General features: G+C 50.6%; 1 protein-coding gene across 1 annotated transcript; it reads left to right on the top strand.

The window, feature by feature from the left end:
- The first annotated feature begins 72 nt into the window (after positions 1–72).
- Chrnb2 (cholinergic receptor nicotinic beta 2 subunit) lies at positions 73–17,367 on the top strand. The gene is made up of 6 exons (XM_050166418.1): positions 73–7,757; positions 8,693–8,838; positions 9,013–9,057; positions 9,585–9,694; positions 10,348–11,320; positions 14,676–17,367. Exons 1-6 carry the CDS (start codon positions 7,694–7,696, stop codon positions 14,844–14,846), a joined length of 1,509 nt encoding a protein of 502 aa, XP_050022375.1. The 5' UTR covers positions 73–7,693; the 3' UTR covers positions 14,847–17,367.
- Positions 17,368–17,423: the final 56 nt, after the last annotated feature.

Raw genomic sequence — 17,423 nt, 5'->3', positions numbered from 1 at the left:
GCGCCCCTCCCCCTCCGCGGCGGCCCCGCCTCCGGCCTCACGTGACCTCCGAGCTCCGGCCCCCGGCACGTGATGCCCGCGTCTTTCCCGCCCCCCGGTCCGCGCCTGTCACCCTCCACATGTGACCCGCGGCCCACAGCTCGCCGGTCGAAGCGCCTCCGTGCGTGTATGTGCGTCGTGCGTGACCGCGCACGACGACCCTTTGCCGGCGCTCCCCCATCACGTGGCCGGCGTGTCTCGTCACGTGGCCGGCGTTCCCAAGGGCTCGCCCCGTCGGAGTCTGCTTCCTGCCCGCACCCCGCGGCCCCGCCCGCGCGCCGGTGTCGCGGGCGCTCGGTGGACGGCGGACGGCGGCGTCCGCCCCGCATCCTCAAGCGAGCCGTCGGGCCGACTCTGCGCCTGCGGCAGACCCGGCGTGCGGTCGGGGAGGCGAGCTCCACCGCGGTCCGGCTCTCCCTGGTTGGGCTCTCCCTGCGGTTCCTCTATGGTCGTGTGACCGTGCCTGGGTTGTCTACGCTCCTGCCGGGCCTCGGTTTCTCCATCCGTACAATGGCTCTGTAGAAAACGACGATCTCTCTGGCCTGTTCCAAGGACTCGGTGCGAGGATACCAGAGTGTCGAGTATGGCCCCTGGTCGGTTACGTCTGAGGGGAAGGATGGTGCGGCTTCCTCCACAGAGTCACAGGTTTGATCCAGCAGTCGGATAGAAGTCTCTCCAGCCGACCGGATGCTCCTGCCCTGTCGCACTGATCCGGAGCAGTTGGGAATTCATGGCAGCACCGCTACATTCCCACTAGGTGGCGCTGTCACAAAAGACAACGCCGTCTGAGGTTTCTGAACCCCAGAGCTGCAAAATGCAGGTGCCAGCCTCTTCTAGCCTGATGCATTTGAGCCAGTTCAGCCTGTGACCTTTTGGCCCTTCTGCCGCCGCCACCTTTACCTCTGTTGAAGCTGACTGTACCTTGCTTGGTTCTGGGCTGTTCATTCCCTCAGTGATGTTAGCAGAAGGCGTCCCTTGGCCGAGTTCAACTTCGGATTTTTAAAGAAATTCCATGTTGTTATTTTATTTTTGAAGGGGGAGGGCTGGTTTTCTTGTGATGTGAGCATCACGATCATTTAGCTACATACCGTCTTCGTGTACGTGCTCACAAGCGGGAAGCATAAAATGATGGGGTAGGCCAAACCTAGCAGTGGTTCCCCAACAGTCTAGGAGGGTCGAAAGTCCAAGGCCTACATGGGTAACTTAATGAGCTTCTGTCTGGGCCACGAAAGTAATGAATAAGAAAAGGCTGGGGATATGGTAGGCTGCTTGCCTAGTAATGTGGAAGCCCTGGATTTGATACCCTTATCACGACACAAAAACGAGTAATGGTAAGTCTAGTCTACCAAGGACTCCCTGAGCCAGGGATATTTCGCAAATATTTCTAATCCTTCCAACAACATTGCAAGGTAAGTGTTTTAATTCTTATTTTACAGATGGAGGTTAGGATCTCTAGCTACTGAGCTGGACTTTTAGGTCTGTGCCCATGTCCTCTACCCTATTCGGTCTTCTTACTTGCTTGTTTTATTTATTTTTTGTTATTTGTCAGGGTTTTGCTATGTAGCCCAGGCTGGCTGGAATCTTCATCCTCCTGCCTCAGCTTCCCAGTGATGAGCTAGCTGATAGTCAGGCATACACCACCTTGCTCAGCCCCCACATGCTTTAGAACTTTTTACAGGTCACATGACTACAGCCCTGATCCAGGAAACTGGAACTTGAGACAAGGAAGTGGACCGTCTCTCAGCCTTCAAGTACTGGGATTACACAGGCACACACCAGGCCTGACTAGAGCCTTCTCTAAAAACTTTGTGTGTATGCATATTTTGCATGCACATATGCACATGTACCACATATGTTCCTGGTGCCCACACAGCCAGAAGAGGGCATTGGATTCCCTGGAACTGAAGTTACAGATGATTGTGAGCTGCTGTATGGGTGCTTGGAACTGAAACCCAGTTCTCTGTAAGAACAAGGAAGTGTTCTTATTTACTGAGCCATTGTCCTACCCCATATGAAAGTTTTAAATGTATACATTTATTTATTGTCCTGAAGATTGAACCCAGAGTCACACCTATGTTAGACTTTGCCATTGAACTATATCTCATAAGGGCTTAATTTGGAAGAAAACACAATGAGAGAACCCCACAATATTACAAACTGGTAAGCCACACCCCACCTCCCGAGGAGCCCACAAGTCGTGGTCTCTGGAGCATGGCGTCTTCTATTGCTGCTTTGTTCAGTATCGCAGGTCTCTGATAAACCTCATATGACGTCATACCTAAAATAATTGGGCATAGTGTGGCCTCCAGCAGAACTGGCAATGAGTGCATAGGTTTGTTTAGTGAATTCTGGGGCAGGAAAACAGTGGGTAAAAGGTCCCTGCCTTCATGGAACTCATGGAAAAGATGATAAAGCCATAATCTACAAGTATGGGAAGTGGACAAATGCTTCCTGAGCACCAACTGTGTGAGGCACTGAAGAAGCAGCCCCGAGTGAAGCAGACCCAGTCCTTACATTCTCAGGTTTATGTTTGGCCTGGCAGATCAGATGCCACACAAGCCTAGTGCAGTTTAATCCTGCTTACCCACAAAGGTAGAAGAGTAAAGACTGCACAAAACTGTCCTGTGATCTTCACCCACTATGCCATGGCCTCTGCCTCACCCCCATAAATAAATAAAAACTTAGAGAACCAGACATTTACTGCATGGACAGACGTTAAAGCGCTGAATTGCAGTTGTAGTGAGTACCTCGTAGGAGAAGACTGGAGGTCTGGGAAGGTGTTCTCAAGAGTGCCTAGAGTGGACGGAGCAAGAGTCGACAAGTCCCAAGCAGGAGAGATGGCATTATGGGAATTGTAATTAGATAAATTTATTAAGACTGCTAGCAGGGTGACAGCCTTAAAAGCCAAATTGAAGGCATGCTACGCAGAATGGGCTAAGGGAAGGATTTTTAAAGGTGACAACCACAACAACCTTGTTTCTTTGGAATGCTCAGCTGTGTAAACCACTTCACTCCCCTCAGCTGTGTGAGGAGCTCTCTTCTCCCCATTCACAGCCATAACCGAGGTACCTCACTCCCTATACACAGTGATAAGCGGGTTTACAGAAGCCAGAGCAAGCTGTTAATCAGTTCCAAGGGTGCAGGTTCCAAGGAGCTCATCTTTCAGAAATTTAGGGCAGAGGCTAATGGCTATGAAGGAGATACCTGGTACAGAATGGAATTTCCGTAGCCATCACATCTTGAAGGATGTGGCAAGTTGAAGAAACAGAAGAATAGTAAGTCTTGAATAGAGGAGAATGATGGAGGTCAGGCAGACAAAGGCTGAATCTTGCAGCTGTTTAAGGATTTGAGCTTCTTTTGTAAGCTCTGGGAGGCTCAAAAGGTCAACAGAGCATTAAGAAGCTATGGAAGCAAATGTCAGTACCAGCACTAACAGCTGAGCTTTGCGGGAAACTAAGATTTAGTTCTGAAGGGGAAGGAGTTTGGGAAGGAAGACCTAAAATTTCCTAGACAAAAGGGATCAAGCACTCGGGATGCTGAGACAGGAGATCATGAATTTGATGTCATCCAGGGCTACACAGACACTGTCTTTAAAAAAAAAAAAAGGAATTGGAGTGATATCTCAGTAGTAGAGGACTTGCTAAGCTTGTCCAACCCCTAGGGCATACCACTGATAAATAATAGAATCAAAGAATACTTACCCTTATGGAGAGAGGCTTGTGAAACAGTGAATGAAGAAGGGTAACTACAAACGTATAACAAGCATAATTTGCTCCTCTTTGCAAAATAACCAAAATGTATGCCTTATGTTTATATCTTTATACCCAAAATATGACATGAATGTCCACAGCAGTGTTATTTTAATGGTCCTAAGTAGAAAACAAATGTCCATCAGCTGGGTGGTGGTGGAGCACGCCTTTAATCCCAGAACTCGGGAGGCAGAGGTGGACAGATCTCTGTGAGTTTGAGGCCAACCTGGTCTACAAGAGCTAGTTCCAGGACAGGCTCCAAAGCTACAGAGAAACCCTGTCTCAAAAAACAAAAAAAAAAAAAAAAAAAAAAAAAGTCTATCAGGGGTGGAATGGATAAATATAGTGTAGTCACACTCTGCAGTTATGAAGGGTGAACATCAACAATGACCACCATAGTTCTCCCTAACATAAGATCAATAAAACAGATACAGATTATTATTCCATTTATATGAAGTCTAACAGGCAAAGTTGACTTCTGCTATTAGAAGTCATAATGGTAGCTCTTTTTTTTTCTTTTAGTCATCTAAGAAAATTGCTGGTGGGTGTGGTGGTACATGCCTGGAATCCCAACACTTGATAGGTAGAGTCAGCAGGATTAGGAATCCAAGGCCAGCTTCAGCTCTGTTGTGAATTTGAGATCAGCCTGGGCTTCATGAAACTCTCAAAAATAAATTATGATAAAATACATATACCATAAAATTTTCCATTTGCATTCATACTATTGTGTAATCATTCCCAATAACTGGTTCCAGAATTTTGTTTTTTAATATTTAGTTTCATTTTATGTGTATGAGTGCTTGCCTGCATGTAGCCCCACAGGTGTCTGTGTATACCAATGTGTGTGATGTCTTTGGAGGCCAGCATCCCCTGAAACCGGTATTACAAGTGGTTGTGAGCTGTCATGTGTACTAGAGCTCAGACTGGAGACCTGGAAGAGCAACCCGTGCTCTTAACTACTTTTACATTGCTCCAGCTCCACTCCAGAACTTGAAGTACTGTTGACTGGGGTCTCTGTCCTCAGGGAGGAGAGAATGACTGGGAGAAACACCTGGCTATTTATTAATAATTGTTCCTTTAAACAAAATTTCTCTCAAGGCCGGGGGCGGTGGTGGCGCACGCCTTTAATCCCAGCACTTGGGAGGCAGAGGCAGGCGGATCTCTGTGAGTTCGAGACCAGCCTGGTCTACAAGAGCTAGTGCCAGGACAGGCTCCAAAACCACAGAGAAACCCTGTCTCAAAAACCAAAAAAAAAAATTTTTCTCTCAAGATGATGTATCCAGATACATTGACTATACTTCTCTGTGTGAATGTTATACCTAAATAATTGTAGATAGTTTTGCTGAGTAGATGTCTCTCTCCTTAGTAGTAGGACTCTGAGTCTGCTTTGCTAATTGTATTGTTTTAGTTCTTTATGAACACAAGTATTACTCTGGCAACAAATTTTTAAAATGTAAATCACTTTAAATAAAGGAAATACAATGTTTTCAAAAGAAAATATTCCTTGTAATCCGAGGCACTAGAACTCTGCTTACTCATGTTTGTGTCATGGTTGACATTTCTGTGTTGTAGAAGGATGTGGGTACTGATGAGGAGGGAGGGCGGCCCACTCTCCTCTGTCACTGGTGATTATCTCCGTAGAGTCATCCTTGCCAAACTAGAAGTAAACTTGAAGCCAACACTAAAGTTTGAGAAGATAATGTAAAGACCAAGGTATACACTACCTGAACTGGCAAGATCTAGAAGTCTGTCATCTGGAAGGAAATGAATGGTGCCCCTAGTCTGTGATGAAAAGAGTGAGTGGCCTTTAGTATGTCATCAGAAAAGAGTAAGCACTCCAGGAAGTTTAGCAATAGGAGGCATTGCCAGCCTTCTTCACGCTTCACCGACTGGAGATGCTGTCTCCGGAGTGTGGAATAACTAAGCTACCCAGTCCCTGTTAGGCTCCCACACTCCTCTCTGTCCTTTCCAGAGCAGTCGTCACAATGGCTGCTAATCTGCTGCCACTGTGGTCTCTTTAATAACTGGAACGAAGTCTTTTTGATTACTGCCTCCACAGCTCCAAATAATTCCGGGCTCACAGGACATACTCAATCCAAGTTGATCTAAATTGTTGGAGACATATCCTGCCCTTGAGTCTTTCCCCAAGTGCTGTGACTCCACACTCTGCTCCTCTCTAGGCTTCACTTGGTGTTCAGATCTCTTCTGAAGAAAGTATTCCCCATGCACCTGTGACGTAGATCTAAACCCACCTCCACACGCACTGTGGATGTTCTCCCTCCCCATCACCTTGCTGCTTCTACTGCACTTTCCTGACTTTGCCCTTCAAAGTCTTCCCCATACCCCTTTTCCCATGCTGGGGATTGAATTCAAGGCTATGCACACACTAGGTGAGCACTCCTTCACCAAGCTGCATCACTAACTCCTGGACTCCCCAAATCCGAGCACTTGTTAAGTTGCTTCTGCCTGAATTTATAGCAGGGACAATAAAACATGTCTGTCATGCATTATTTTCCGGCTAAGCCCTCATCTTAAGCCAGGCCCTATGCTAGTTCCTACTCTAGTTGGAAAGGCAGTGCTGCTGTAGGATTCCATTATGGTAAAGCCTAACAAGGTACCTAACTCAATCCTAGTCACAGTTTCCCTGAGGAACTGAAATTCCTGCGAACACTCAAGTTTAAGTAGAAGGAGTTGGGCAGCGGGTGAGAAAAGAGCTGAAGAGAACTCTATGTTTAAAAGGCCAAGGGCTGGGAGGGGTAAAATAGCCAAGGATCTTGAAGACATTGCCACGAGCTGAGTGTGGAGCTGAGGACGGTGTGCCCAGGTGAGGTTGGGGAGCAGGCGCTGATGGAATAAAAGAAGCCTTGGCTGCCTGCTAAGTTTGCTTCAGAAGGAGTCTTTTTGGTTGAAAGTGACCACTGATCTGCTAAGAAAAAAGGGGTCCTATATGGGCTCAGTAGCTAAAAGTTCAGGGCTTTCAAGATCAAAGATGTCATTGAGTTTTGACATCGCTCTCATCTTTGCTCTCCTTTGTGCTTGCTCCATTCTTTTCTCTGTGAAATGGTCCCCTGATCTCCCCAAACACAGAAGACGACTGCAGTGGAAGGGACCATTGATATTGGCCGCTTGTCCATACGTCAGAACCTTCAAGGCTACCTTCTTTTCAGGAGGTCTAGACCTTTCTAGCTTAGATCCCCCCCCCCCCCCCCCGAAGGTTGGCAAGATCTTGGCCTTATAGTAACTTATGGAAGCAGAGAAAGGGACAGGTGAAGGGACTCTATTCCAAAACTCCAAAGCAATTTGCTTTTTTAAACTAGCCAGCCTCCTGTTCCCTGCTTCTTTGTCCCAGGTCCTAACATGCATATTCTCTGTCTCATCCTTTGCTTTCCTGAAGAGCAGAACATAAAGAGGGTAAGAACATAAAGGACAGTAACCTTAGAAACAGCCCCAACCCACCCCGCGTCCTACGAGAGCCTGACCTACCACCCACTCTCGCTCCCTCCCAGTCCTACTCAAACCTTGCCAAGTCCTGCCCCAAGTTCGGGGCTTTTGAACTTGTCCACTGAGCAGAGAGAGGGTCGCCTTCTCACACGCACCCCTCCTAGGCAGGCCCAGCTAAAGAGCATCCCACTCAGGGACCACCTTTTTTTCCCTGGGATCCCGCGCTTCCGCCTCTGGGGCGGAGACTCCTCCCCTCGCAGTCCCAGTTGTGTTCCCTGGAAGAGCCGCCGCCGGGTCCGGCACCGGGGAGAAGCCGGGTCCTCCTTGCGTTCTAGGAACCGTTCAGTCCTGGAGGCCGAGAGCCCCACCCGGAATTTGGCGGCTGCGCGGCTTCAGCACCGCGGACAGCGCTCCGTCTGCAGCCCCTTGAGTCTGCGGCGGCGAAGCCGCGCTATGCTGGCGGCATGGCCCGGCGCTCCAGCTTTATGGCGCTGCTGCTCAGCTTCGGCCTTCTCTGGCTGTGTTCAGGTAAGAACTGGCGGCCAGGCTCCTCGGCCTCGGCTAGTGGCTCAGGACGCCGAGTTCTGCCACCTTTGCCAGGACAAAGGCAAAAAGAGGAATTCCAGTCTAGAGATGGAGGAGCCTGCTGGGGGATGGGGAGTGACTCCAGGGTCTGCAGGGAGCATCTGGAAGACTGATCTGGGAGGAAGACTCGGGCACAGGCGCAGACGAGAGGCCAGGGAGAGGTGGGAACCTGGCCACTGCAGAGAAGAAACAAGCACAAAGAGGAAGGAAGGAAGGAGAGCATTCTGAGATGACAAGAGACTTGACACTCTTTTACTTTTTTATGACCCGGGTTAATGCCTTCCTCCTGGCTCCCCATCATTTCCCACTCCCCTCATTGGGGTCCCGATTTGGGTCACCCTACAGGGCACGAAGGGGAGAACTGTGACTTCCCACCTGGGACAGGAGACTTGGAAGAGTAGAAAATGCCAGACTAAGGACAAGGGAGGCGCTCTGTGGGTGATCAGAAGGTCACAGAAAGGGAGGCATGAGGAGAGGGCAATGCACAATAGAACAAACTCTCCACACCTGCATGACAACACGGGATGGGTACCCGTGCCCACAGTTCAGGCATCCCTACTATTCTGCCCCAACCCAGGGAGGCAGAAATCTCAAACCTCAGAGGCTTGTCCCTCTGAAACATTTTGGGGAAAACAAGTCCCCATTAATCCTTGCAGTCTAGAGGTGAATGGTCTCGGAGAAGGACTTATCTATGCAAGTCAGCCTGGGGCTTCTATGGTCCTGTGGCTTATTTGAACATTTTGCAGTATCCTTAAGCACAGGGCTGTGAAGAGGCTATAACTTCTAGGCTGAGGAAGTTGATCAGTCACCCCACTCCCTGGGTAAGAGGACCTTTGTGAACCCTTCTGCTAACTCGCTTCCTGCCCTGCCTTACCCAGAGGTTTTGGCTACCGACACAGAAGAGCGGCTAGTGGAGCACCTCCTGGATCCCTCCCGCTACAACAAGCTGATCCGTCCAGCCACGAACGGCTCGGAGCTGGTCACTGTTCAGCTCATGGTGTCCCTGGCCCAGCTTATCAGTGTGGTGAGTGTGGCTCTCCAACTCTCTGTCCAGCTACAGGTCAGCTCAGCCAGAAAGGGTTTGCTCCTGCATTTGCTCCTGGCGCTTCTAAGGTGGTGGTGGCTGCGGGACCCTAAGAGGGCGGTGGAAGGGCTGAGGTCTGGGGACCTTTTCAGCAGCTACCTTGTTTCCCTGCAGCATGAACGGGAGCAGATCATGACCACCAATGTCTGGCTGACCCAGGTCAGTGGTCTTTCCTACCCACATCCTCTCCCCCTTTCTCTCTTTCCATCTCCGGCAGCGAGGAGTCCTGAATAGTTGGGTTTGAATCCTTTGTCTGGGCTACTCACCAGCACTGTAATTGATTCAGAATCTGCTCTCACTGTGTAGCTCTGACTGACCTAGAACTCAGTATGTGGATCAGGGTGGTCTTGAACTCACAGAGATGTCTGCCTGTCTCTGCCTTGCTGGTGCTGGGATTACAGGTTTTCACAATCATCCCTGTTCAACTCTGATTTTAAACACATGAAACACGCCCAAGACTCATTTTCACATCTGTGAAATGTAAAGTCTAGTACCCTGGCTCAGCTGGCAAACCACATGAAGAAGCATCATCACATGACCTATGTCTGGGCAGAGAAGTCGCTGTGGAGAGAAGACTGACTTGAAGTTTTCCACAAGCCTTATGAGTTCTCTTTTGTGCCTTTCTTTGGCTCTGGGTGCCCTTTCGGGCTAGAGGCTGGTAGTACCTTGCTCTCTCTCTTTTCCAGGAGTGGGAAGATTATCGCCTCACCTGGAAACCTGAGGACTTCGACAATATGAAGAAAGTCCGGCTCCCTTCCAAACACATCTGGCTCCCAGATGTGGTCCTATACAACAAGTAGGTGACCCTGGAGTGATAGGAAGGTTAGGAAAGACCAGAGGTGTGCTTGGGAGGGACTGAGCTCATGGGGGAGGGGCTCCAAAGGAAGGCACTGTTGTGATCAGCCTCTCCCAGCTCCTTAGGTTGCCGGAATTTGGAGGGGGGGGGGGATAGGGAAAGTAAAGATTGACAGTTCTCAGTGCCTAACTTGATTCAAGAGTGGGCACTTCTGGAAGCCTGTGTGGTGGTGACAAAGAATGTAGGGTCCTCATTTCACCTAGATTCTGTTCTGTTCCCTTCAATGAGTCTTCTTACCTTGACGGCACACAACTCCCTTAACTGACAGGACTGAGCCCATACCTCTTCATTGCTGGGGTTTCTTGCTCAGACTCTCTGGCTTCCCCACCTCTTTACCCTCATATTCAGCTTACACATTCGGGACAAGTAGCAGATGCATCCCACCCCCATCATCCTCTTCTACCGCTGAGGCTGTGCATGCCTCCTGAACAGAATACCTGTTCTTACCACCAGCCTGTGCAGCTCCCATCTCCAGCCCCATTCCTGCATCCTATCTGTATTAGAGGGTCACCGCTAGCCTAGGTCCTCCTTGCTGGGTTGATGAGTGGGATGGAGACCCTCAAGCCAGGGCTGACTGCCCCATTCCTTGGCAGTGCTGATGGCATGTACGAGGTGTCCTTCTACTCCAATGCGGTGGTCTCCTATGATGGCAGCATCTTTTGGCTACCGCCTGCCATCTACAAAAGTGCGTGCAAGATTGAGGTGAAGCACTTCCCGTTTGACCAGCAGAATTGCACGATGAAGTTCCGCTCATGGACCTACGACCGCACAGAGATCGACCTGGTCCTCAAAAGTGACGTGGCCAGCCTGGATGACTTCACACCCAGTGGGGAGTGGGACATCATTGCGCTGCCAGGCCGGCGCAACGAGAACCCAGACGACTCCACCTATGTGGACATCACCTATGACTTCATCATTCGTCGCAAGCCGCTCTTCTACACAATCAACCTCATCATCCCCTGCGTGCTCATCACCTCGCTGGCCATCCTGGTCTTCTACTTGCCCTCGGACTGTGGTGAGAAGATGACGCTCTGCATCTCCGTGCTGCTGGCGCTCACGGTATTCCTGCTGCTCATCTCCAAGATTGTGCCTCCCACCTCCCTCGATGTTCCGCTGGTGGGAAAGTACCTCATGTTCACCATGGTGCTTGTCACTTTCTCCATCGTCACTAGTGTGTGTGTGCTCAATGTACACCACCGCTCGCCCACCACGCACACCATGGCTCCCTGGGTCAAGGTGATCTTCCTGGAGAAGTTGCCCACCCTGCTCTTCCTGCAGCAGCCACGCCACCGCTGTGCCCGTCAGCGCCTGCGCCTGAGGAGGCGCCAGCGGGAACGCGAAGGTGCAGGCGCGGTCTTCTTCCCTGAGGGCCCTGCCGCTGACCCATGCACCTGCTTTGTCAACCCCACGTCAGTGAAAGGCTTGGCTGGGGCTTTTGGGGCCGAGCCCATGCCTGCAGCTGGCCCGGGGCACTCGGCAGGGCCTTGCAGCTGCGGCCTCCGAGAGGCAGTGGACGGTGTACGCTTCATTGCAGACCACATGCGAAGTGAGGATGAAGACCAGAGCGTGAGTATGAAGTGTAAGATAGGTGTGCTAGGAGCAAGGGCTCCTATGTGTGGGAAGTAGGTGTTGCTTAGGCTCCCAAAGCCAAGGTACAGGGGAGAGGCAACATGAGCAAGGCGGACTCTGCAGGATAGGCTAGCAGACTCACTTGCCTGCACTGGAGTCTGCACCACACAGATGATGACCTTGTGGTTCCCCGAGGAATAGTACTCAGGGTGAGATGCATCAGCTGGGACGTCATCAGTGTGGTGAGGGAGGTAGCCAGGAATCTTAGGGCAGGGGGAAGTTCTTTTGGGCTTGAGGGTGTCACTGAGTTTTTCCCTATAGGCACATGAGCACATCAAGTTGTTAGTGTGTTACTCTTTGTGCAAATGGAGATGCGTCCTTGTGGGCCGCAGAGTAGGCAGATGAAGACAGTGATGATGACAGACAGGGAAAGGGTAGTTGAGAGGGTCCATGGGGTTGATTCCGGTGGACAGAGCAGAATTTAAAATCAATATCCATTTCTACTGTCCTGGGCCTTGAAAAGAGGCTAATGAAGTACTTATAGAGATGGGGTGGATAGAGGCCCGGGCTCCTTAGACCCATTTTGCACATTCAGTTTCTGGCTCCCCCTCCCCGCAATCTTCCTAGAAGGGGATTCCTTGAGACTAATCCAGGAGTTGGAGGAAGATGCAATGGGTTGACTTCCTACCCTCCATTTTGGGTACCATCTGGCCTTCTCTGAGATCAGTGTTTAGGTACCTGACTAGTTTTAAACCAAGGCTCAGTTGTTGCTATAGTGACCATCAAGGTTTCCTCTAGGATTCTGCCATTCCTGGTGAAGGAGAAAGGACAGGCACTGTGGTTTTTGTTGGGAGCCGAGTTCAGACATCTTTTCCTCTGCACTGCAGGAAAGCGTGAGACAGGGAGCATTTCATAGCTCAGAGGAAGGCAGAGGGGCTGAGACCACGATGAGGCCCTGAGGCCAATAGGGAGACACTAGGGTGCAGGCTCAGCTGCTGCTGGATCTCCGGCTCCACCGCTGCCGCAGTCCATCATGTATGTAGCCTCCATTCCAAGCCAGGTGCTGAGCGGGCAGTGACCTACTTGGATGCCTCAGAGGGATCTAAAACTCAGCACATCCAAAACCAAGTGCTTGGTCTATACCCCAGCCGCCCCTAGTTTCTCTCTCTCTCTCTCTCTCTCTCTCTCTCTCTCTCTCTCTCTCTCTCTCTCGTTTGTTTGTTTTTCGAGACAGGGTTTCTCTGTAGCTTTTAGAGCCTGTCCTGGAACTAGCTCTGTAGACCAGGCTGGCCTCGAACTCACAGAGATCCTCCTGCCTCTGGAATTAAAGGCGTGCGCCACCACCGCCCACCTCCAGAATGATTCCCCACGTTAGTGCTCTGTCACCCTAACGCGAACACCCTGGTCAGCTTCAGCTCTGTGTGGACCGGAATTGCCTCCCTGATTCAGCTTCCGGTGCTGCAGTTAAATAACCCCTTTGCCTGGCCCTCTGGCTGACCTATCACTCAGTTGTCTCAAGCAAGCCAAGCTCTTTCCTGCCCTCGAGCCTTTGCTTCTGCGTTCCTCCACCCTGAACAACCTTTGTATTAGTTACTGTTTCTCACGGCTGTGATGGAATTTCCGACGAAAGCGGCTTCATGAAGCAAGGATTGTTTGGGCTTATAGTTTGAGGTTATAGCCCGAGGTCCTACTGAGCCTACAGTCGAGAAGCAGGGGAAGGTGAACACTGATCCGCAACTAACCTTTTCCTTTTTTCTTTTTTCTGTCCGGGACCCTAACCCATGGAATAGTGCTCTCTGCCTCAATTAACCCAATCTAGAAAACTTTCCATAGACTTGCCCAGGTTTGTTTCCATGGTGATTCAAAATCTCATCAAGCTGACAATATTAAACCACTTTTTTTCTAAAGACAAAAACCTATTAGTGTCATTAATTTTTGCTTTGTTATTTAAGTGTAAACCTGTATATGACCTATTACCCCAAACACTCCAGTGTGTCTCTCCTTAAGAACAGGGATACTCTCTTGCATGACTCAGCTTCAGGGCTGGGGATGTGGCTCAGTGGTAGAGGTCACAGTTCGCATGTGAGTTCCAACTGCAGCCAACAACCGACCAAAATAACAGTGAAACTAACAGTGAAAATAACAGGCTCAAAGATCAACTTCTGGAAAGAGCATCAATACTTTCACTACTGTGAAGTCCACATTCAGGCTTTTCCAGTTGCCCTAGCAGTGGCCTTCTTAGGACCATCACCCCCAGACCTAGGACCCTGAGTTGCGTTTAGTTGCCAAGCCCCATTAGTGTCCTCCCCCAGATTTGCCTTTCACGGGACCAACAATGTGAGCAGGGCTCTGCTGGCTTTGCCTGCCCACATCTCCAGTGTGACCTTGGATCAAGGCTTCCTTCACTTGCTCTAAGTGTGGCTCCTGGAAGAGGTGTTTCCAGGTCACACCCTGCTCCCTTCTTCCTTCTGTCTCTCCATCCTAGTCTTCCATTCCCTCTCAGTGAATAATCTTTGGTTTATTGTCTCCGTCTCCCTGAGAGACTGAAAACCACAGGGTTGTGTCCCAGTGCCTCTCAGGATGCTATTGTGCCAGCTACATGGAGGTGCACAGCTGTCTTCCTCCCATCCTGTGAGCTACTGGGCCCCAGAGGAACATGTCTGGAGGAGAAACTGGCTTTTCTGTGACCGTGTAGTTGGTTCCCAACCCCCATAGGCTATTATTAGCTTTCTGACTGATTTTTTTTTCCTACCTGGGCTCCATTCTCACCTTCTGAACATCAGTACAGGATGGGGTGCCCCAACTATTATGAAAATAGAGCTTCAGGGCCCGTAGTTCCCAGTTACTGACTTCTGTCCTAGATGCTATCAGGGTCCCTTTAATGTAGGAGTTTGCAGTTTGGTGGAGGGCTAGCCATACAGATGCAGTATGGCATAGTCTAAACATTATGTTGGCAATATATAAACCAGTGCCAAGGGAACAAAAGGATCAGGGAAGCCTTCATAAAGATTATATTTGATTAGGGCTTTGAAATATGTGTAGGTGTTTGGCAGGGTTTTGTTGTTGTTCTTGGTTTGTTTAAGGAAGTGAGAGAACCAGGAAGACATGTTGGAGTTCTCACTAACCCTGAGTTTTGGAGTGTGGGAGGCAAAGGAAAATAGGCTCCTATGCATGATGGGTGGGTTTGGATGGGCCCTGGGGGCTGTGGAGGCACTAGAAGCTTTAGAGCAGGCAAGATCGGAGCTTGCTGAGGAAGAGGGGTGGGGTGTTTACATGTGTGGAAGGGACTTTTCTACCCCATCCCACACATCATGAGACTAGTATCTGAGCCACTTATATCTCCTCCATACAGGTGAGGGAGGACTGGAAATATGTTGCCATGGTGATCGACCGCCTGTTCCTCTGGATCTTTGTCTTTGTCTGTGTCTTTGGCACCATCGGCATGTTCCTGCAGCCTCTCTTCCAGAACTATACTGCCACTACCTTCCTCCACCCTGACCACTCAGCTCCCAGCTCCAAGTGAGGCCTCACTCGTCTGCAGCTCCTCCCTGTGACCCCTGGGGTTCAATAGTACTGGGTGGAAGATGGCTCCATCCCCACTCCTCTGAAGACCTGTTTCACACACCCACTCACGTAGCCCTGCAGCCTGGAGGCTGTGCCAGCTGCTCTCCTTCCCCTCCTGAGCTAATCCAGGCAGTAGTGATAATGGTGGGAGCCAAGGCTGGTAAGTAGAAGTCAGAGGAGGAGGGGCCAAGAAAGGGACAGAGTTATCTATGGCCTCCAAGTCATGGGAGAAGAGGAGGTGAGAAGAGGGGCTCAGATCCTCCAGCCAGGCTGACAGTGGAGACCGCTGAGATAGATGTGGGGGAGTGCGGCCAATAGTTGACACCCGGCAACTTATGTGGACAGCAGCTGGTCTGGAAGGATCGCAGTTTTAGGGGGTCCTTCTGAGAGCTTCCCGGGGAGCTTCAGCTTAGGCTCTCCAGAGCCCAGCTCCAAGGCCACAGACTGTTGGACAGACACAAGAACACTGTGAAGTGAACGGCCCCTTGGAGCACTTCCCAGCCATCAGGGGCGCTCCTGGGCATCTCTGCTTGGTGGCAGAAGGGACCTCCTCTTACTAGAACAAGAAATTGCCTATAGAAGGACTCCCTCTCCAAACTTCCAGCCCCAGAGAAAGCACCCTGGCATCAGAAGCAGCATCTGGAAAGATGGTGCACCTCTGGAGGGCAGAACCACTGCAGGCTCCAGGCTCAGAGACCCCACCAGCTGTTGCTGCGCCCACCTTGACTAAATTAACTGGCTGTCAACTACCTCCTGTAACTGGCTGTTGTGCAAATTAGTCACCAGCCAGGGCTGGCAAGGTCAGTGAGCAGTTTGTCCGACGCTTCTCCGTGTACTGTTGAACATATCAGGCAAACAGTGCCCATCTTAGAACTTGCTTTCAGCATCTGTACAGTGGGAACCGAGGTTGGCAGGGCTGTGATGGGTGGGAAGGACCCGTGCTGGTGAAGGATCCTGAGGAAATGCTGTCCCTCCCACTGGGTGTAATCTTTTGAAGAAGAGACTGCAACAAGGGAGGGGAGGTAAGAGGCCATCATGTGTCAGAGCAGTGTGAGCCCTAAAAGATACTAGGAGGCTTTGGGGGAAACTCAGTCCCTGCCACTTTGTGGCTTTCTGTCTCTACCCTGGGAGACTCCTTGCCTCCTCCATGAAGCCTTCTCTGAAGAGAATCAGGTAACTGGTTTGTTGAGCCTGCATGGGTATCTGGGACAGGGTGGCCTGGGAGTGGCAGTGAAGAAGGGAGTTGGGGATTCCCATCAGTGACCAAGCTCCAGCAAGCTGGCGACCGCCTTGGCCTGGAAACATGGCCCACAGACTCCCTGCCACTGTGGAGACCTGCCAGTCTGGAGCAGCTGGTGCCAAGGGTGAGGAAAGCCAAAACAAACAGAACACAGGACCCTCCAGATTTTCTTTTGTTGTTGTTGTTTTGGGGTTGGAGATTAAATGGAAAAGGACTTCCTTGTAAGGAACAAGAACAGTGAGGGACTGGGCACTGTTCCTATCCTCTGGGACTCTGCCTTTGACAGTCCTGAGCAGCAGCAGAACATGTCTTCAGAGAGCCTGGTACCTGCTCCCTGCCAGTCACCTTGGCCTCCTGGGGAGGAAAGCCAAGGCCTTTAGAGCTGCCTGAACTCTCCCCCAAGCAGAGTGACACGGTCCCTGTCTATTGTCACCCTCTGCTTCCAGGCAGAAATGGCTGTTGAGCCCCTCTTACGTTGGCCAGCTTCCCACTCACCAAACCTAACTGGACAGAACAACGGTCACTTTGTAGTAATTATCCCATCATGTCTAAGAAGTCGGTCAGTGTGCTGGTCACGTGCTTCCCAAAGGACTAAAACTTTGGGAACTGGTAGGTTCCTCACCCACCCATCTCTATACCATCTTGGCACACCCGTCTCCACTCTCAGAGTATGTGCAGTGGTCCACATCACTTTCCCTAAACCTATGTCCCCACTCCTGCTGCCCACCCCTGTAGCTGGACTCATTCCTCTTAAAATTGTTTCTAAATATTGCCTTGTTACTTTGTTCTGTTTGGGGAGAAGGGCGCTAACCCTTACAGACAAGACAGACACAAGAGAAGGGGAGAACACTAGAGAACCCCCACTCGCAGCTCTGGCTTTTCACCTCTGCCCAAATCCTGGGATCAGAGTGAAACTGTGGCTGGGCCTCTCTGCCTTCAGCTTAGCCTTCAGAAAACTGTTTCCTACCTTCAAGGCTGGGAGCCAGGGATCCTGTGTATGCCAAGCAGTACTGCACCCTGAGCTACATCCTCAGAGACTGGAATACTCCATTTCCCTGGAGGCGGGCCCAGTGGCTGAGGACAGAGACATTTGAGACTCTAGGACAGCAGGAGCTGTCACCCTGAACTGCCTTTAAAACTGCTCAATTCCTGAGTCCTGCATCGAAACAGGTGATAAACAATACCACATAAAGTCCTGATCTAAAGTGTTATGACCTCGGTTGGCCCATCGTCTTTCACTCAGCTTCCTTGGGTATGGTATCACTGTTGAAGGGCCAAAGATGGGTCATGCAGGAA

This window comes from Alexandromys fortis, unplaced genomic scaffold (genome assembly GCF_014885135.2).
Source record: "Alexandromys fortis isolate MF-2015 unplaced genomic scaffold, M_Fortis_MF-2015_v1.1 scaffold_152, whole genome shotgun sequence".
Taxonomy (NCBI): Eukaryota; Metazoa; Chordata; class Mammalia; order Rodentia; family Cricetidae; genus Alexandromys; species Alexandromys fortis.
This window is presented reverse-complemented; position numbering and strand designations above follow the sequence as displayed.